This window comes from Nesoenas mayeri (genome assembly GCF_963082525.1).
Source record: "Nesoenas mayeri genome assembly, chromosome: 7".
NCBI lineage: Eukaryota > Metazoa > Chordata > Aves > Columbiformes > Columbidae > Nesoenas > Nesoenas mayeri.
In genome coordinates this window covers 36576315-36598964 of record NC_137551.1, presented here as the reverse complement: position 1 = coordinate 36598964, position 22650 = coordinate 36576315, and the positions used below count along the sequence as shown (strand labels likewise).

At 41.9% G+C, this 22650-nt stretch overlaps 1 protein-coding gene across 2 annotated transcripts in view; it reads right to left on the bottom strand.

The window, feature by feature from the left end:
* Window positions 1-21592, bottom strand: part of ZRANB1 (zinc finger RANBP2-type containing 1) — a 41179-nt gene extending 19587 nt beyond the window's left edge. Inside the window, exons 1-3 of one of the 2 annotated variants that reach the window (XM_080347527.1) lie at window positions 20634-21592; window positions 8435-8531; window positions 6848-7746 (exon numbers count right to left, since the gene is read on the bottom strand). In XM_080347527.1, coding sequence (XP_080203653.1) covers window positions 6848-7661 — 814 coding nt within the window. In that variant the 5' untranslated portion in view covers window positions 7662-7746; window positions 8435-8531; window positions 20634-21592. The remainder of the gene's footprint in view (window positions 1-6847; window positions 7747-8434; window positions 8532-20633) is intronic. The other variant, XM_080347528.1, reaches the window with a different exon arrangement.
* Window positions 21593-22650: the final 1058 nt, after the last annotated feature.

Here is a 22650-nt window from a genome sequence, read left to right as displayed (position 1 = left end):
TTTATGGGAGAGAGACGGGGAAAGAAGAAGAAAAAAAACAGGCATCAGGAAATTCTTAGATAAAGCCCAGACAAACTCACTTCTGCCTGCTTTGTAACTGAGCCTCGATAAACACGACACACAAAATCAAGCCATACAAAGCTTATTCTGCATTATTGCTTTATCTATTTCCTCATCAGAAGCTCCCTCTTGCAAACCTGCTGCACGCTTCAACATCTTACGAACCCGCATTTAAATGCTGTGACTCACGTAACCGGAGCATCGCTACCGCAGGGCCCGTGTTCTACAGTCATTACAAACCTCTTTGGCCTCAGCAACATAAGCCCAAATTTATCTTTATCCATTCTACCGAATATCTACTTCATTTTAACCACTTCAGAAGAACAGGGGAAAATTGCTGCCAGCTTGTGAGGTGCCTGCAGGTGCCAGTCAGTACAATCCAAGGCTGCAGTGAACACTGAGCAAAAAACGTAGTAACAATAGACAGGTTAACAGAAATCTAAACCAGAAAACAGAAATCTTGCCCCAAAACTATGGGGTAACCTTGCCTACATGCAACATTCATAAGAACTGCCTGCAATTCCTAAACTCTGTATCATCGCTCCAAAATGAGGTCTTAATATGCTTTTATGGACAACAGCAAGCACATTCCTACAATGGCTTTGATTTTTGTCAGGTGAATGAGAGCCTCTAATTCATTAAGTCTATTTAAATGAAGCTTAACAAAACACTATTTACAAGCCACATTACAGAAATATTTACTGATGCTCCAATTCACCACATTTCAGAACACAGAAGTGCCTGATTACCTACACAAGCAGCCTTTGAGCTGCATTCTGATACTGCGCCATGCCAGTTGGGTTCGTTCCCACCGACACCCACCGCATTCCTCGGACTGTTGAAATGTCAAAAGGAAAAGTGCCATTTGCCTGGAGATTGTTCACACAGCACGGAGCAGCAAGATCTCCTGCAAGGGCACAGCTCCCATTAGCTACAAGAGCTACACAAATGCAAACAGATCCTCATGACTCAATGGCTGCTTCTGATCCACAGCAAAAATAGCTCTTCCGAAAACGTTAGTTTGGTATTGTGACGGAAGGCACCGGTCTGTGTGTGTCCCCCCAAGGAGTTTTGCTTTGCTTCATCCACAAACACATGCCTATAGGCTGATGTCCTACATGACAGGACAGAATGGCACGTGCTGCATACCGGTGATGAGAAAATGCAAGTGCAGGGGGGTGTTCTGCATTTACAGGTTCAACTGTGTTCTCATTCACGACTCAGGTATTTCCTCTTGCCAGAATGTTCTTTCACAGCACCAGGAGCCAAGGTTTTTTCTCCTTCTAGTAAAGCCCCAATTTTTATAAATAGCACAGATTGAGAGTATGCAATCTCAGTATACATGAGAAGATACATGATAGAGATTAAGAAGGTTATTTTAAAAGACTAAATTTAAAAAGCATTAATCATCCAATAACAACTATTTTTACTATCTTGATCCCGCTTTTTTCTCCACTACAACCATCTTCTCTACTAGGCATCAAGTATTACCTTTGCTCATATTAAATAAACCCACAATTAGCCTAGCTGCTAAAACCAAGCTACTTCAGTTACGGTGCTATGAAATTTCTTCTTTAGCATATGTAAATATTTAAAGGGTTTAGTGCAGTTAAGCTGGAAAAAACAAACACAAGAGTTTACAAGCATATCTAGAAGAGTAAATCGTGTTTGCCCTAATTGCACAGTCCCACAGACTTTGGAACAGTTCTGTAGCGCTGGCTGGCACAACTTGCAAATTAAATAGGTAAATTCCCTAAAGGGAGCCTGGACAGCGGAAAATCATAAATATTCAAGTTAACCAGCAGTGCTTCCAAGGCAAATTTAAATAACTATTTTAAACTTGATAATTTATTCAACTATTTTCAATATAAAATATCACTGAGCTTCAAGAAAGGAGTGAGGAAAGCTAAATACAAGCATCCCAGGAGTTAAGACTTTCTCCCAAGGAATAAGGCGTGCAGAGTTTTACCTTCTCTGAAAGACGCACACAAATGGTAAAGTAGTTCTGGTAGAATATATGTATAGGACACAGATGACACTACAATAAGGTATTTTTGTCCAGGTGGAAGTTGGAAGCTTACACCATGGTTACCCGGCACAGCAGACGAGTGCGCCAAGTCACACTTCCCAGTATGACAAAGGAGGATGGGCTGTACGGTCACACCAGAGATTCTTCCACAGCCCATCCCAACAGACTATTTGCCATCTGTAGCCAAGACCAGCCTGGCAGGTAATCACTCACCAGTGACTAATTAATGCTACACTTCCCCAAACAGTTCGAGTCAGCCTAAAGTGACACCAGCAGGGAACCCCATGCATGACCCTTCCCTGCCTCCAGCAGCTTCTTCCCACTCCCTTATTAAAGCACTAACAGCCCCATCAAGGCTTAACTGTACCATGGATGTGATGAGGAAACCAGTCTGGGTTTACTAAACCAGCAAAATAAACAAACAAAACCACCACCTCTCCCCCCACAAAAATCAAGCTTATCAAGCTTCATTTTTAGCAGGGTCAGTTTCCGGACACGCTTCATTGTAGGCTGGCATGCAAACATGCCAGAAGGCAGACAGAAACAACCAGACAGAAGGACAAGTTTGGGTACACCTTGGTACATCAACCCCTTCAGACGTCCTTTACTGTCAGCAAAGAGCCACAAGCTCCGCAGGACGTGGATCAGGAGGTGGCCTCCATCTCTGGAGGACATGCATCAGGAGGTGGCCCCCGTCTGTCCCTGGAGGACATGCATCAGGAGGTGGCCCCCGTCTCCGCAGGACACGGATCAGGAGGTGGCCCCACGTCTGTCCCTGGAGGACACAGATCAGGAGGTGGCCCCCCGTATCTCTTGTCCAGTCTGGACACTGCCCAGCCAGCTCCATACCTAAATTTGGACAAGGCGACCCCTCTTTCCCACACGGTTTGTGAATGTCTGGGAACACGTTGGGCACTACTGCAGAAAACTGGAGGGAGAAAGGGACAAAGGAAAAAGAGTCTGAAAAAGAGATAAAGGAGTTGACAAAGGAAAAACTAAGCAGACACATATGTAGGAATACTAGGAATGAACTAACAGTCCTTTTAAGGATGTACTGCAAAACAAGATTCATTACAGATTGCTCTAAATATTTTGGATTTAAGAAACACTCTTAGTTGTTTCTTTCACAAAGCTGAGAAGACCATGTATCTACTTGGTTTTGGAGCCACCATCCCCAGCCTCAGAAGTCTGGCCCATGAGGTCCCTTACTGCCCAAAACAAAAGAGCAGAGCACGCTCTTGCAGCAGTTAACAAACAGGGTTGGAGGAGGAAGGGAAAGGAGAAGAAATGCAGTTTACTTTTGATCTGTGCACTACAGTTCAAGCTCGGGAGTTGAACACACAACCCAAGAAGCCCCAGCAGTGCCCTGCAGCAAACACGCTCTGTTGGCACCACCGTAAAGCCCAGCCCTGAAATGCCGGCAGAGGAGAAGCTTCGGCAAGTACTGAGGTGTAAGTACCAAACAAGCTGAATGCTAGAAAGGTTTCATAGTCACAACCATCTTCAGCCATTTGTACAACTTAAATCCACAGGCAGCTGTAACCAGCTCCACAGTGCCCGGCAGACCTGCTCTTCTTGCACACCAGATTCCCTAAGCCCCACATGCCACCAAACTGCACTTAACCATGAGTTACGGAAATGACAACAGAGCTTAATTTTAAATATACATTAGCTTCCCCCTTCCCCACCCCAGAACTGAGTCACCTTGGACTCCACATTAACCTTGTAGTGGGGCAGTCCAGCAGAAAGTGGTGTCCTTGCACAAGCCATCTGTAATTTCTCATAACTCAAACTGGCGTTTGTCATGTTATTCAACAGCCATACTTTACTAGATTTTGATACATTTTAACCAAATGAATCAGTTCTAAAACCTCATCCTTTTGAGAAAGGCCCATTTGACAGATACATCCATTGCTGCAAAGCCTAAATCAGTAATAAAAATAACATTCAAGTACATTTACTTGCAGAGTTTGAAAGGGGAAATGCCACTAATCCTTCTGATTCTGAAAGAATACCCTCCATCAAGGAAACTATTCATGCAGAAATGCAAGAGATGCACTCATCGGATTTTGTACAGCCTAGATTTGCGAGGAATGGAAGCCTTGATGGTGTATTTATTTACTGAAGTGGGTAGAGCATTAATGAGCGTCTCCAACAAAACATAAAAAGCCACAAACACACACAGACGGGTACTTTTCCAAATCCACATAAGATACATGTCTATCTTCATGCTTCAGCTAAAAAGAACAAATGTGGAAAAAAAAAGCAGCCTGATACGTGCTTTAAATGAAACTTGACATTATTTTTACTAGATTTTAAATTTAATTTCATAGTAAGGTTGAGATGAGAAGGGGGAGTTCAACTGAACAGCTGTCCTGAAGCATCAAACATTTTCCTTGGTACTTTCTGAAAGATAATATCTTCCAAGAGAAAAGAAAATAACCAGTCTGCCAAGAATTCCTCCTACTCCTGCTCCTCTAATCTTTATTTTTAACTGCAGGGAAAGCTACGCTTTGTATATCCAAAAACTTTAAATCAATACATCTCTGCCACATAAGTCAGACTCCAAGCAAACAGATTCTCCACAACTGATTGAGCTTAAACTTGGAGGTGCGAAGCCTGAAGTTACAAATCCGAACAAGCCACCACTTGTCAGCCAAACTGTGGTAACAGACTATATAGCAACTATTACTCCATCCGTTTTCACAAACATTTAACATGTCCTACTTTATAACTGTGTTTGGCTAAGGATTGACAAGTGCTCAACTCAGCTAACAGTAACTCACCAAGTCACCATAACTCAGTTGATTTCAATGACAAGAACACAAGGTTAAGGCAAAATTGTTCAATTGGCAGTTCAATTGTTTTAAGTATATCATGCTAAGGCACCAAAACAACCATCACAAATGTAGCTTAAAACTACTGGTTAACCTGGTGTACCTTTCCAATAGAGATAAACTCTGCAAAGCATCCAGACACCACCACAAAAGAATTATGAAGCTTCCATCGATCTTCCTAAGGTTATTCCTGCTACAAGAAGTATTTGGAAAAAATATGACATCTGCGATATGCAAAATGAAATTCTGAAATGAAGGATTGATAATTAACAGCTTTGCTTGCCTTTTTTTTCCTCTAAGTTAAGCTATAGTAAGTGTTGAAGTTACAGAATGGAATCCATGAAATCTTACGGCAGAACAGCAGTAAAACAAAATCAGCATAAAACTCCAGTTGCATTTTGGCTTTCTCTTCATTTTCATTTTAAAAGAAGCAAATTATTGCCTTACAAAATTTCTGTGAGCACAGTTTTGAGCTTCATGTACACCTGTATAGTCACAAGCCATGTTAAATACTTGAGAAACTCACAGTCTGAAATATAAACGCAATCACTTCCACACAGATTAAATCTGAAAGTGAGAAATATTTTAAACACTGGAATAGTCCCTCCCCAAAAAAATCACTTTTCAAAAAGCAGAGGAAAAAAAACCACCTTAATATTTAATACAATTGCTATGAGAATGCAAGATAGAACAGTACAAGGCACAGGAATGACCTCCAACAGCTGATCTTGGGTATTCAATAACTTACAAAATACGAAATACCAGAAGTGCAATTGCTTCATTTCAGAAAGAGAAAGCACTACACATCTGTCAGTATATAAGGAGCTGAAGGCACCAATACTGAGGCATCTAACTGTTTTCAAAAGAAAATGTGTTCATGTCCAAGTATTCACACAACAAGAAAAATACACGGGAATATCTATTAGCTCCGAAAAGCCAAACCCATAATATCCGTAAGAACATTTAGACCTGATCCAATATATTAAATAAAGCAGCTCCACAAATTAGTTTTACGATTTTAACAACCATGAAGTGACTTCATGAAACATTATGGAGCAGTATGAGATATACCACTAGCGCTAGAGTTTCAAATGAAGTGTTTTACTCTAAAAATAGTTGCGTATTTCAAGCGTTTAACCTGCTTGTGTTCTAGGGCACAAGGTACCTGCTTCTGGGAAGTTACAGCACACGAGTTGAACTCACAAGGTCAACAACTGAAGAAAACCCTGCTCTTGCATCTCAGTTCTTTAACAGCATTGGGAGAACTGTCCAAAATTTGAATTCTTTTGAAGCAGTTGACTACAAAAAATACTTTCAGAAGGCCTATAAACATTTACAACACAGTATCTGTATTAATACAACATTATTACTTTCAAGGTCAGTATTACACATGCAGTTTCTTGGAGCTACATATTTTGGTGTTATTTTTAACATCTGACAGAGCATCTTGTACTGTTGCAAGCTCCACACTGTTTACAAATACTTGCAAGCTGCAGCTGCTGGTTCTACCAGCATATCTTGCCATAGCAAAAAGGAGTCATTTTAAATAGCCAGTAATGGCATTTTTACAGTACTATATGCATCACATTGTTCTGTAGACCGGTTTTGTAATTTCTCCACTTTTTGAGGACTACACAGAACAACAGGATTTGGTTACAAGGATATCCATTCCCACAAAAGGTCAAAAAAGTCCAAGCATAGTTGGGAAACACGTCTAACCCTGTTCAGATTATGGGTGAACTCCACACCCTCTCTTAGCCGGTGCTATTTCAGGAACTTCTAGATTGGGTTTACTTTTTAAAATTAAAATGCAGAGATTTTTAAAAGCTGTTTCAAAATCAAACAAGATTATGTTTTAATGCTTCATTCTCCTAAAATACCTAACCACAGGCATAATAGTATAAGGTAGCAGCAGACTTACCAACACAAGCATTTAGGAACAGCCAGTCAGTCTTTTTCATTCTGTTTTTTATTTGCTTGAGTTTTTTGAAGTCAACTTCAAGCTCTTCCTTGCTGCCAACAGCTCCAGCCAGCTCGATTCTTTGGAAGTCCATTTTCACATCAGATTCGCGTTTGGTTGTAGGTGGAGATCTTCTTTGGCTGTTACCACTACTACAGCTTCCCCTCCATCGAGCTCTGTCTTGCTCGTTGATGATTGACGAAGCCTCTTCCGTGTCCGCCAGTTCTATTGCTTCTATGTTGTTAGGTCTGGGGTGATCACACACGACACATTTCCTCGCCTTCGCCCAGTTTTCGTATGTACAAACCGAACAAGTCCAGTGCTGAGCCCTCGTGTTTAGTTTATTTCTGTCATTATACTCCTCACACGGATCAACGGAAAAAGGGACCGGTCTTGAACCAGAACCTGAAGACTGAGGAGACTCTGTGGGACTCCTGGTCCTCCGCTGAGACAAGCACTGTGTGCACCTTATCGCTCTCGGCCAGTTCAAGTATGTGCACATGTGGCACGACCATTTATTTGCACTTTCCATACTGTAAGATGATTTAACCCTTGGTCTTGCGCTGGAATCCGGACATATCAAAGGGCTACTCCCTCCTTCAGTGCTTGCGGGATCCCAGTCTCTACCAATATCACTCGAACCGCTTTTAAACGGATCTTCTGTGATAATTGTTCCACTAGGTCTCTGAGCACGACACATGGTGCATTTGATTGCAGATGGCCAATTTTCGTAGGTACAATACTCACAAGCCCATTTAATTCCACGCTCTGTCATCGTGCACTTCTTGAAATGAACTGCGTCAGGCAGAAAGCTAAGTAATCAGAATACATCATTAGTACACAATGGTTGCATAGGAGCTCTGTTTCAAAAAAAACAAAAAGGAAAAAGTAAATGAGATTTAAGCCAGTTGATGTGTACTGCAAATATAATATAAAAATCAGGCTGAGCAAACAGACAATCTTTTTTTCTTGATACTATTAGAACATTTAGGGGGAGGAAAATCACTATGAAAAGGACTTGAACCAACTGCATTTTAAATGCAGAATTAGGGATTTCCTAGTGCAAAGAGGAAAACTCAGTCCTGCAGTTCTGGAATTTCTTAAGTTTGAACACAGGCTTCCAAAATAAATTCAGAAAACAGATACACATGAAGCACTGAGAATGCTGGAGGAAAGACCCGTACAGCCACAGAAACAAGTCACAAATATTAACTTATTGAAGTAAAAGTCACACAAAATCTAGATCCTGTGAGGCCTACTGCAAGACCTCACAGGATTTGGAAGGAAGGAGTGTATCAGTTGGGCAGTTACACAATGAGTAAGCGGTTGTTTCAGGAAAGCAGGGTGTAGGAGTTTACATAAAATGCATACATTTGAAAATTTTGTACACGTGCTTATCTAAAACTAGGCCTTGGTTGGACATGGCTCATAACAGCAGTGTTACAAAGTTCAAATGCCACTTGAAGGGAAGCACAAGCTGTGTGTGTTGACAAACGGACACAGTATTTTCATTCTGCAAATGCAGATTACAATCCAATTCCAACTCACTTTTTCTCTAGTGAAGAGGAGATTCTGTCTTCATGCTGGCTCAGACCTTTTCCTCAGATTGCAAATACGAAGGACGAGACTAAGCAGGTAACTATTCCTGTAAACAAAATGAGAAGAGACTCATTACAGGTTCCCTACTGGACCTGAGTAACCAGAAGGTTAATTATTAAATGCCACACCTATTCTGATCCCAATATACTTGTTTAAACTCAGTCATGACCTGCTGAGACTAACATACAGACTGGTTAAAATAAACCGATAAAGAATCCATTGCCACACATGCAACCAGTCTGCTGAAGTAAAAGCACTAGATTCAACCAACAGCAAATTCACAGCAAAACATCCGTAAATACTCTTACTGGACTCTCAAACTTAGGCTGGGGAAGGAAAAAAAAGCAGCTTTGATTCCCTCCAGTTTGTATAAGGGGCATAATAGAGGGAAAGGGAGAGGCAGGTAGATAAAGGACAAACAGAAAAATACATACAGTCTATATCTTCCTTTACCGCAGAATCATTCCCCAGCATGTATTACTCAATTACGTGGCATTTTTAAGCATGCAGAACTGTTTAAAATACAAATTTGTCGTATCAATTGACTGACAGTTCTCATTCATTACACCACAACTCTGTTGGATAACAAAAACACCAGGAGTCTAGTAAACGAAAACTCAAAAGAGAAGTTACACAACAGGATCCAATTCCAAACTAAACACAGCGATCTAAAAATTAGCTTATACCTGTTCTCCAATTTGGCAATGTCTTACGAGTTAGTACATTCTCCACGCACACCCAGCTAAACGTCCACTTAAATTTGTCACCCTTATTGCTACTATTTCCCTCCCGTGGGCTCCAGCACGCAGCAAAGGTTTTTTCCACCAGCTCGACTCCGATCTATTCACTAGATCAGGTGGCTGCATGAATGAGGAGCTATCGCATGGCCAGGACAGAGGAGAGGGCAGAACTATCCTTTTCAGCAGTCATCCATATTTATGCTTCGTGAAAGAAGATGAGCAATCGGGAACACATAAAGCTTTCTCATAAAGCTCGGGTTCTAATGTTACTTGTTTGAACAGCCTGCAGAGCACTTCACTCCCACCTATACGTTATAAAATTGTGTCAGACTAATTGCCTTCTCAGCACATTCCTTAGACTTCCTACTGCTTCCCCTCCACGGTTTGCTCATAAAAGTCCATGTCTGTGCATAATGGGAAAAAAAAGGAGTGAGATCATACCAGGGTCCCCATATCTGCAATAAAATAAGTGAAAAATACATACGTGAGAATACAACGTCAACCTGATCGTACTAAAAGCAACTTCATAAAGATGACTTTTCAGAAACTTGGAGGAAAAACAGTTTCTCTGCCCCATAAACAAACTAAAGCTTTGCCAAAACACACTATATGCTAGATTTATCTATTTCATTTGCTCAAGGCTTTTTTTCCCTGATTTCCAATATAAGTTTCTAATTACTTTAACATTCCTTAATAAGCTTATTCTCTCTATAAACAATAGAGAGTTTGCTGAGATACTAACGTTTCCCATTTCGGAACTTAAAGCAGTTGAATGTGGTTTTCAGAATCAAGAAGGACGCAGCTCCCCATCCGTACACCTGTCAATGGCCACCAGCACAACAGCCAAGGACACTTTCCCTTCGTCTACAAAGGAAAACCATGAAGTGGTTGTCGCAATACTTCAATGCCCAAAACAAGCTTCAGAATAATTTCTACCTGAGCAGAAGCCAGCGTGTTTTCAGTCGGTAATGCTCTGAATCAGAAGCGAGACCAGCAGACAATGTGCGATGAAGCTCAAGAGGGAACTGTAACTGGAAATGGTCTCTTACCTGCCCTAGTTTGAAAAGCGTTAAACGCAGCAGTTCCCATCACAAACAAATCCCAGCCCACATCTGGGATGAGGCAAGAAAACAAAGTGTCATCTGTGCTACTGATGTTAAGGCTGGGAAAGGACATTGCTGCTCAAGTCAAAAAGCAGCTGGTTAGAAAAATGATCTAAACAAATACCAAGATATTATTTATGAAACTAAACAGCACAGCATACACTGTGCTACAGAAGAGCTTTCATATGTATCATGAGATTGGGTTTTTAGCTGCAATTATTCTCTGCACTCTCTAAAAAGCTGGATGCTTTCAGACTTAATTCTTAGAGAGGCTCAGTATCTGTAGGCTCAAAAGCCTCTGAGATATGAGCTCACCACCTCCCAGCACGAGGCCTCGGGTTATTATGAAGAACATAAAGACTCAAAGGAACAATGCAATTTCTCTTCTCGGACAGCTCTGCCAACACCCACCATGGCACAACTAGGTGAGGAAATGTAGCACTTCCACATATTGCTTTTGTTAGTTTGGTTTTCTTTTAGGATTGGACTAGATGATCTTTCGAGGTCCCTTCCAATTCCCAACATTCTGTGATTTTGTGTGACCCCTCAAGTGCACCCCACCCCAGAGGCACCAGAACCATCCGATTTACTGGTGATCCAGGATCATTATCCAGACGCTGAGCAGTTTGAAGCTCGTTACATTCCTTCGGAATTACTTCTTTGCCACTCTGCCTTCAAGTTAACCTGTTCTTTTAGATTCTTCAGAGAGGAGAAGCTGAATCATGTTGTACGTCTTCTTGCAGAGAAATCGCACAAGAGTGACTGCAAGGCACAGGTGCAAGTCTCAATGTTTAAACAGCAAGAGCAGACAAAAACCCACAAAACTCCAAGCGAGTTCCAGTTGATCAGTTTATACAGTGTGCTAAATACCTTCTAGACAAACTAGTGGAGTAGCTCAGTACATTAAAGAAGGGAACATATTAAATTCTCATAAATCAAGTAACAAAGAAAAACAAAAACATTAGCAGAACTACCTTTTCCCAAAATGAAGTCAATTGGAAAAGGTCACCTAGAACAACCAGAAACTTTTCTTTTGCTTTGTTTCCACTTAAGAATATTCTCCTTTTTAGGTGCACGGGAAAATATAAACCAGCATACAGGAATTGGGAAGCAACATCAAAGTCCTCAAATAACATTTCTATGACAGGATATATTGTACTCCCCTCAATTTAATTATTTGCTGCGTCCAGAAGTTATTTTTCCTTTGGCTCAAACCAGGAACAATACGGAGCTCCATTTCATTAAATAATCGAGCCCTTCTCTGCAAACAGGCCAGATGCTGATTTAGACCAGTCTACACTACAGATTTTTTGGTTATGTCAGAAGCACATCTGTGCTGGCAGAAGCCTTATGTAATTATACAGATCAAATCAGCATTCCCACCTTGTTCTGCTCATGCGTATGGATTTTCAAACAAAGCTAACTGGCTCTGTATTTACAGGGCAAAGGGAGCTTAGGTATCAACTTAAGCCTTCAGCAAACTTGCCAGGGCAAAGAGATCCAACCTCCTTCCCCTCACCTCCATTAGGCTGCTCCAAGCAGAAAGAGGCTAGTGTATTTATCTTTGTTTTAAAACATTGAAGCAACTTTTTGGAGGAACAAAATAAGCAGAAGCATCCTGTTCCAAAAGAGAGGTCTCTATAACCAGAAGCAGAATTTATTAACTCAGCAGTTTGAGTGTAGAAGTAACACCTTTCACACATCCAGCCACAAAAAGGAACAGGACTGCATGTCAAAGTGAGATCAAACAGCAGCACTTTCACCGACTGTATCCTTTATCTATTATGAAACATGGTGTATTTAAATACACGTCTACCGAGAAAGGGTCTCAAACTGACAGCTGTAATTGCTCACTAACAGCTGGAGCATGTTGCTGAAGTTGATATACACACACAGCGGACAAACAGCTTTTGGAGGAAAAAAATTGCCTGTGATCAACCCCACATAATTTGACACATTTTCAGAAGTGTTCTCTCTTATACATCACTGTGTCAAATCTCTTCCCATCAAAATTAGCATAATTCTTAGAAAACTGACGTTCATTTATACACAAATAAGCTTTCTAACTAAAGCTGTAAAAGCAAAACCTGTTAAAACCACACATCTGGATTATCACCTTAAATGGTTGTGATCAAATATGCACCAGCCTGAATTCAGACAGCTGTAGCGGGTTTTGTTCTGCAAGACATTTTTAAAAGATGCGTAAGATGAACCTGAGTCAACTGTTCACAGTTGGAAAAAAAGCAATGGTTTGATTTCACTGTTTCCAAACAAACACATTTCTCAACACTGCCACTCTCTTTAAAGCTCACATAAGCTGTACCAAGGGACTCTTCAAACAAAAGGTTTTGCCAATTTTTAAATATAGCCGGTAGGCAGGTCTGGAGGATAACGGAGCTGTACACAAGCTCAAATCAAAAAGGCTCATTTGTTTCTTTTAAACTTGTAAACTCTCCGAAAACCTCCTCGACGATTTCTTACATAAAAGATGTCGTTACTTAACAGGCTCAAAATCACTTCTGTTTTCTGGGTCCAAGAATCTTGTGAAGTATCACGCTGTCAATACGCTTCAAGAAAAACAACTTACATATTTTAAAAACTCTTTGAAACTTATTGCAAGCATTAAGAATTGATTTTTATGTGAAATCTGCCTCAGCTAATTTTCTACAGTGGAACTTCACTGACACTTTATTCTCTTGACTTACTAAACTTACTTACTTCCCCTTCAACTCCTCACTGCTCTTGCATGACTCCTTTCTCAAGAATTCAGCATAAGCCTCAACAGATCAGTATATTAAAAGCATAAAATGTGAAGTGAGGCTTCTATAGTTTGACAGGAACTAATAATAAATTCCATTGTCGTCACTGCAAATTAGTTAAAAAAGAAAAAAGAACATTGACCTTGTCAATGGGACAAGCAACTCAGATCAGTGCTGAATCTGGAGGCTTCGCAGTAAAGGCAATAACTATGTATTAAAATAAAGACTGGAAAGGTTACTGCAAAGTCACAAACGTGGAAGCATCTTCTGTATTAGCCTGAATACACTGAAGCAAGGAATTTATCAAGCAAGCATAGTTTGCTTTGGTTGTTAGGACAGTTCTTTAAAAATAAAAGGATACCGTCCCAAACAGATCAGCAAAAAGAAGAAAGCAATGCATCATCTCAGGAAAAAAAAACACTCTCCAAACAGCGAGTATCACCTCTGCTCTTCGGAGGACCAGGGCTGTTCTTTGCTCCCAAAAACACACGTAACAGGAAGAATGTTGTTGTCTTGAGAGAGGCCTCACGAGTTCAGAATAGCACAAATCTCAGTTCTATTAAAGACATAATCATAATCGTGTAAGTCACAACACAACCTACAAACTATTACATAAGGAGTGCATGAGAAAAGAAGAACTGAAAGTGTTGGAGTTACAACTGAGTAAGCAGTAACTTTTGAAAATATTTGGAAGTCTGTTCATTGGGTGAATTCTGACCAGCTTCACTCACATACAATTAATAAAACATTGCTCTCCTTTTGATTTATGGATTTGTATCTCATTTCAAAGCACCTTAAGTCTACTTTAATAGGTATTTATCACGTTCAGAACAATTACAGTGACTTTGCTTCATCTTACTTTTAAATACTCTGTTCAACGCTTCCAATCCAACTGCTGCCTTTTCAAATAAACTTCAAGCACAACTATGCATAAGGAAGAGAAATTACACGCAGTTTTCATGCAAAAGGATCCATAATTGTGCAAGTGTTCAATGCAGCACAAAGTCAAACACGTGGGAGGTCACAGACCTTAGGAGACATCTGAAATACATTAACTGACAACGAACTTCATAGCTCAGTCTACATCCCAACCTAAACAGACTATTCTGCAAAAGCTGAACTTGTCACAGAATTAACAGATATTTGACAAAACTAAATTTTCACTCTTTCTGCTTCTTCTCTTTTGTTTTGATGTTTATCCCTTGAAGCTTTTTTTGTGCTCTTAACCACTACAGCTAATCCTGCTGCGTAACTTGCGAAGTACAAGCTTCCATTTTATTTGTTACTCATCTCAAGCGGGTCAAACTACCTACGGCTCTATTAAATGTGTGACTAAAAGCAAGGAAAACCTTAACTGCTGAAAACAATCTGTAAGAAAAAGCCGCAGCAGTTTGCAGTTCAGTCCTATTTCTTATTTTATGAGCTGCATTTTGCAGGGTTTTTTGTTTTGTTTTAAACTCAATTAAAAGTGAGCAGCTATTTAGATGAGATGTTACTACACATTAGTATGGGCTAAATACGACTGCTTACTTAGAAACCAATACCATTTGGGAAAATGAGACTAAGCAGATCAACAGTTACATAATACACAGCATCTCCCACACAACACTAATCAAAAACCAAGCAAAGTGACTCAAAATAATGAGCTATGATAGAGTATTTGCATAAATACAGCCAGTGACATTTAATGAATTTGATCATCACAAACAGCAACAGATTAATACTGACTCAAGAAAAGATGTACAATACAGTAACAATATATATAATAAAACACAACAGGATCATTTAAACGTCATTTTTAAGACATTTACATCGGACAAAGGACAGAAGTTGAACAAGGGGATTCTATATAAAAACTGTGGTCAAATACAAAAAAAATACTTTATCTAGATTTAGACTATATGCGTAATATATGAGACACGGTTTTGTTTAATCTCAGCCATCCTCACACCAGATGAGGGAAACCAGATGTCATGCTCTGAATTAAAAAAAAACACCGTAGAGTCAGACATCAACACTTAAAAACACTTAAACCTGTCCAATAACCAATGAACAAGTTTTAGCTTGTACGTTTGACATTCAGTTCTAATAACTATCCCCTGGACCTCCTCGATACTGGCTGACCATAAATCACATCATAGCTAGATGCAGAAATATTCACTATTTGGTGGAATAAAACCTCACCTGCCTCCAAATGAATCAAGGAAACACACGCTCAACATCGATTATTGTGTAGTTTCCTCCTAAGGAACAGCAAGATGCTCTCAGATACAGATAAGGACCATCTTTGGTACAGGCAGTTGCAACTGGGCTATATTTAAGACTAGTTCTAGTTCAAATAAACCATACAAGCTACAGTCATTTTTATCCAGTTCTTCTTAAGATGCTGCCTAGACAGTAAAGTAGCAAAAACAAAAAGGAGGAAAAAAAAAAAAAGAGAGATAAGAAAAAATGCCATTATCACAGCACACATAAAAACCACTTCTGTGTATGTCATTGCTTAACATTGTGCAAAGAACTAGTATCAAGTATCACAGGGAAAACAAATTCAAACTCCTTCTAGAGAAAGAGATATCAGTTGTTGGTGGTTGTTTTTTGGGGTTTGCTTTATTGGTTTGGGTTTTGGGTCTTTTTGGTTTTTAACTTTATGATTAGTAATCTGTATTTTGCTTGTAATACATATCCAACAACCCCAAGTTAATCACTGCAAGGTACTCCATGGTAGCCACAAAGTTTCAGAGTAACAACTCTAAAACAGTAAAACTTCTGTTTTGGGGGACGGGATAAATTTCTGCTAAATGCTGAACAACCTTCTCCAAAGAAACCATTTAAAAGCCATGAGGTGACAATCATTGTTACCCCTGCCAAACTAAACAGTAATGCAGAGGTCAAAATAAATGTAAATAGTCCAGACGACCATCCCAACCCTTCAGCGAGATAAAAATCAGCTTCAACAAGCACACAGTAAGGCAAAGCCTAAACCCATCTAACAGAAGGCATAAAATGACAATCAGAGATTGATAAGATACTTAGTACAAAGTACTCCTGATTTGTCATGGTAGTGTGAGCTAATAAAAGTCTAGCACAAAACCAAGTTTATACTCAACACTTGTTGAAACTGCAGAAGACAGAAGGCTCAGACCTCTAGTGTGAAGCTGTTTCAGTGAAATATTCAGATAGCAACTAATAAATTTGCAGCCATCTACTGAATCCCCGCTCAGGTACCAGGAAGGTGAATGGGACAGAAGACTTCCAAGCTCCTTAGCCTGGAAGAAGTAAAGTCAACATTTACACAATGCACTGACAGTCTTTACCACCACAAGAAACAGGATTCTCCCATAAACAATTACCTGCAAAAAGCAAATTTCCCGTGTTTTGCTAGCGTTAACCCTATTTCTTACATTTATGACAGCTGTTTTTCTCCCTAGATAATCCACTGAGCACCAAGAGCCACACAGTTTTCAAATGAACTGATCTAGAAAAGTACGTGCAGCTTCAAAGCCACTAAAAGATTCCTTGACCATAATAGTTATAACCCAGTGAAAACAAAACAAAAAAGTTATTTTTCTCCAGAATCACATACATCACAGTTCTCACCATTTTCTTTAGCTCAGGAAAACGAACTCCTGGATATCTAGAAGGCAGAACACCAATGTACTTACAAAAGTTTCTTAATGTCTGTAAACCCTCCAGTAACTCAGAATTGTTCAGTTTCACTAAAAACAGCTACTCAAGACTCCAGGCTAAATCAAATTGAAGTCAAAGAATCACAAGGAGGAACATTCACACTTGTTTACAAAAATAATGGCAAACATAATGCAAAGAAAACATCACCATGTATTGGATTCTGGCATGGTGGGAGGAAGGAGAAACGCTTTTAAAGAAATAAGAAAAAATACTGCAGCCTCCTTGCTCACAACAGACAGTTTCAGCAAGTGAAGTCCTATTTACACCTCCCAAAATAGACATGGGTCCATTCTTCCAGTCCCCCTGGCCAGCAGGTTGCACGCCCTGTATTCATTTTGTACCCACCTCTCATTACTTCAAGTATTTTCAGCTCAATTCTCAGCTCACCCCTAAAGACAGATGTAAATTCTGTGTCACCTTCTGTTAGAAGCGCGAACTTTTGTTAATTTAAGATGCACATGTGGACACCAGCAAAATTAGCAGCCATTCTCAGCAAGATAACGAAAACCCACCTTATTACAAATAAAAATTGATGCAGTAGTATCCTTGTTTTAAGAGCAAGCAGAACACACTAAATCAGGATAAATTCAAATAACCAAAGGGAAAAATGCCAACTTAATTATATCTGCTGTACAGTAAAAGATGAAGAAAGGGCTCCAAACTTGGCTGCTCCGTAGGCAAGATGCTCTGCACATACCAGCAACCACTACTCTGACCAGTTTATCACCCTCCCGCGTTCCTTGGAAACAAATCCACCATCCCTCCCGCTTTCTTGAACCGAGGTCTCCGGATCAGCCCCCTCCCGAAGACAGATCCTTCTTCTAACGTCACAGCACTCACTCCCTGCTCCAACTCACCACCCACTCGGGTCTTCGCCACAAATAGTTTGTTCATAAACAGGACAGCAGGACAGGAAAAAAGCTGTTCTGAAAAAAACACCAGGTGGATACAACTCCACTTTGACTACAGAGCTTCTGAAAACCTGCCCATGCCACAAATACAAAACCATCCGTATTAGGATAAACTAAGCGTGTTCTCAGAATTGATGCTTAAGTCCTACAATTCTTCAAGTATGTTACCTCTTTGGTATCTGACAGTTAACGGGCCTATTATTAAACTTGTATTTCAAGAAAATTGCAAAAGAATTAACTGCGTATGTGTGAGAAACGGTGCTTCGGCAATTGATGATTCAAAAATGAACAGCCACAAAATCAACCAGATTCCGTGCAAGCTAAAGCAACGTCAGCTACCCAAGAAGTACTATGAAAAACAGAAAACACCAGGAGAGTGTCTGCAGTCTTACTGTTTGAGATCTTAATTAGAAGACAGAAGTCTTAAGGTACAATAAAATCCATTCAACTGACATGATTAAGTTATAATTGTATTTTATTTACCTGATTTTACCAAGCTATGCTATTTGACAAGTGGAAAGCCCTTCATCAGGTATGTTGAAAAAAACCTCTCCTTTCAACTTTGCCTCGTGTCCCTATTCATACGTAGTTCTATATAAAAAAAGAACTCTGTTACAGCTAAGCCAGCCATTTTCAGCTGCCAAACTGAAATTTAGTTCCATTTTAGAACAAGGAGACTGTGGAGCATAATTCATGCAGTTAAAATGAGGATTACTTGTTGACATAAATTTTGAAGAGCTCAAAATAACCCAGTCTTCAAATTTTGGGGGGGAGGTTACTAACAGAACTGGCCATAGCAGTTTCGATGTTTTGCTGCGATTTGTAGATGGTAGACCGTGATAAAGAATGTCCTGACCTGAAGTTCTGCACAATTTCAAGCTGGTGCAAAACTGATATGGCAAAGAGAAGCTGGAAAGAGAAATGTGAACATCTAAGCTAACACCACGTGAAGGGGCCAGTAAATCTCACATTAAAGTGCCTGAGAGTACATTTGCTTGACTGTATTAAAAATAACTGCTCATACAATGAGTAAAGTATTTTCTACTTACACTTCTGACTTATTTACAGATCCATCTTGCAAAGAACACCAATGATGGCCGGGATTTCCCATTCCCAAGGAATTTACGTAGTGAACGACGTAGGATCAGAATGGTCATACACAAGGCTACATAAGACCAAAGATGTTTCCTTAACCAATTTTGCATTTTAACTAGTCTCCAATTTAAGGCATGCTTCTGTGATGAATCCTTTTGATGCTCTTATGCCACTCAGCATTCCAATTAAATTAGTATTTTTAATTATAGTTCTGAGAAAATGCTAATGGGTACAGGTCTACAATAACAGAGTACGACCTCATCGGCCATCCCCATCTGCCTGTCCTTACTTAAGCAGCATAAGAAAAGGCAATAATTTCTTTTTTCTTCAAGAGGATTACACCACATAATTAGAGCTTCACGACTCCTACAAAACGCAACGCATCCAAAAGCATTATTCTCTTCTAATGATGTGACAGACTTAAATCAGAAGTGATCTTTTACATGCTAGACTGTGTGCTGAGACACCAATTCAACTCTGCCTTCGGAAGGACGCAAATAAGAGTTCCAGAACACCTCCTGCTGCTTACCTGTCCCCCCGCTCTGCGTAACCACCAAAAGAAAGAAAGCAAAAAACAATATGGGCTTCACAAATCTCTTCTGCATCAAAGACAAAACATGAGATTAGCAGAAGAAAAGGTAAAACTCAGTGTGACAAATCTCTCCTGAACTACTTTAACAAGGTTCTGCTCACGGCAGAACGAGCTTTAACACCATGTGTGTTGGAGAAAGGAGAAGGTTAAGGAATTACACAGAAGACATCTCACCTTTCAGTTTTTGCATTAGCAAAGGTATCAATGTGTTAAACTCGCACGCCAGCTCCACCGCTTACGACACAGTAGGTAGCCAGCGAGCAGACAGATCATGCACAGCACAAAGCCCGTCAAACAACACTTGTTTACTACATCGAATCTCCAAGAATTCTAGAAAAAAGTTGTCATTATTGGTGTATCACTGAAAGTCACCACGGCAACAGAAAGTTCTCAGCAGCCCTGATGCATCTGCTGGGCAGGAGATCCAGATTAATCTCACAGAATCGTGATTTCTCCCATAATTTCTCCTAAGAGAGTGGTGGGTGCCCTGGGGATGGAGCACTGGAAGGAGCCTTTTGTCACTGGGAAGGACGGACCCACAGACACATCCCCGACCTCCGCAGAGAAGTTTACCTGATCCTGGCCCGCAGCTGCCGCAGTGTGGGACTGGGAAAGACTCAGGCAGATTAATAAGGCTTGCCTCATTAATTTAACTTTTCCAATCTTCAGTTTGCAAAAAATAAGCTCGATTTTGAAACAGCGCATCCTGTTTCTGATAAACTATCAGCAATACGTGATATTGTACTACGGACAGTATCGTGGGAGTTGTGCTGCCCAAAATACACCGACACAAGGAGCTCCCGTCACCCATTCCACCACTGCATACAGATCACAACAAGCACATCCAAAATTGTAAAAGGAAAAGGAGGGGGGGAAGAAGTGGGAGGCAGCAGAGCATGATCTCACCCAGCAGAGCCAGGCACTGCAGGCCAGCGTTCGGAGCACCAACCACGGCACAAAATTCAGAGTTTCCTGCCTTTTGTACCCAGACTCTTGTTGCTCTAACGCCGTTTTCTACAACCCGCACCCGGCGCTGCTGGGACGGAGGGACAGACGCCGCATCCCGCCGGAGCGAAAGGCCCTTCCCCGCGGGACGGGGACTCCGGGGGGGCCCGGAGGAGCCGAATCCCCACAGGGCCCCTCGGCCGGGCCGCCCCTGGCCCCGCTCCGCCGGCTGCTCACCGGCCAGGCTCGCCCCCGCCGCCGGGCCGTTCCCCCCACACCGCCCCGCTCGCCGCCCAGGGAGGGGAAAGGGGTTTACCTCGCCGCCGCGAACCGTGCCTCAGCGCTGGAAGCCGCCTGCGCCCCGCGCCGCCCCCCCACCCCCCGGCCCGCTGGCTGCGGCGTCCTCTCCCCGCTCAAGACATGGTCTCTCCCAACGCGGCGGGCTGCCGCGGCGGCGGGCGCTCCCACTCAGCGCGGCGGGGGGGGGAACGGGGGGTGAACTCGCTCGCCCCGCTCCCCGGGCTCTTCTAATGGCGGCGGCTGGAGCGGCCCAAAGCAAAATAAACCCCCATACGGCCAGCAGCCCGCACGTCAGCCCGGCCTGCCGCCCTGCCCGCCGCCCATTGGCGGAGCCTGCGCCTTCCTCTTCGCCAATCGGAGCGCGCCTCTTTGGGAAGAACGGGTGATGTCATCCCTGCCGCTGGGGCGCCCGGCTGTTGGGTGCTGGGGTTCGCTCCGCCCCCTGCCGGCCACGCCCCCCCCCAGCGGACACGCCCCCTGGTGGCCCCCGTTCTAAGCCCGGGAGGGCGCCCCACGGCCCCTCAGAGCCGGTCCTGCCGGGGAACTCTCGCCAAACCCGGCTGCTGCCTCGCAGCGTTTCCCTCATACAGCGCCGGGCTGTGGTGCATCAACGTGACGCTTCCTATGGATATCATCCCTCATTAAAAAAACAAACAACAACCAATAAAAACCCCACAAAAACAAACACAACCCCTACAAACAAACAAACAAAAAAAGGAAAAAAATTAAAAACCAAACAACAAAACAAACAAACAAAATAAACAACACAAACCCTTGTGGTGGCACCTGCCCAGACAGCAGCCATCAAAAATACGACCAGTGTGGCAACGGATCCTTCCAGTGTCCTGATGGGAAACATCTGTGTGTGATAAATAAGAAGAAAATGGTGATGGAGGGTCTCATGCCCAGGCTGTACAGCCCCCCAGCCTTTACTAGATTGTTGTTAATTCCTTCAGTTCTTCCGTAGCAAAATACACCCTTAAACACTGCTAATAAATAAACTGTTACGATTCCACAGAATCACAGGCTGGTTGGGTTGAAGGGACCTCTGGAGATCATCCAGTCCAACCCACCTGCTCACGCAGGGTCACAGAGCAGATCACACAGGTCGGTTCAGGCAGTTTGAATGTCTCAGAGAAGGAGACTCCACAGCCTCTCTGGGCAGCCTGGGCCAAGCTCTGGCCCCTCACGGGAAAGAAGTTTCTCCTCATACTGAGACAGAACCTCCTGCATGTGCAGATTTCGGCTGTTCCCACAGTGTGGGGTTGGAGTTGGGATGTTCACCAGCCCAGAGGACTCTCCAGCCACGCCGCAGCCATGCAGTGCACAGCCCGTTTGCTCCTCTTCTGGGGGAAAAGCCAGTAAAGGCTGCTTGGGTTTGATCCTGGCGCCTGCCACTGAACCATTTCTTTTGCTTTCTACTCAAAAATTGCGCGTTCTCATCTTCCCTAAGCTGCTGTTGTAGGCTCGCTGACACAAAAAGTGTATTTGCCCACAACCTTGCTCTTTCCCTCATGGATCTTACATCATTTGGTACTGACTTTTTGTTTCCCCGCCGCAGCCTGTACTTTTTATTTCAGGCTTTCTCAGCAGTTCTAACATTTTTATTTCCGTGGTTTCATTCCCGTGGAAGGGACATTGTCGGGTAACACCTCGGAGTGGGTGTTGCATTGGGAAACTCGACCTCTTCCACCCAGCTGGGTCCATCCCTTCTCACTTAACCAGCATAGGAGAAAAGCTCCTGAGATGTTGCAGCAGAGCAGTGATGCCTTGCAATAGAGAAATCCCTTTGTCCAGCAAACAACTAGAACCAGAGTCAGGACGAGTAAAATGTAATTACTTATGGAGACTGAAATAGAAATTTGTCTTCATTTGCAATTAAATTAGTTCCCTATAAACATTGGGGGGTGAGGGAGTGTAATGTGATTTATTTCTCCCAGACTAGTTATTTACTAAATTCTCTTTCTGACTCCACTGAACAAGTTGGGCCCTGTTGGGAAATAGACCAACAATTACATGTATTTCGCTATAGA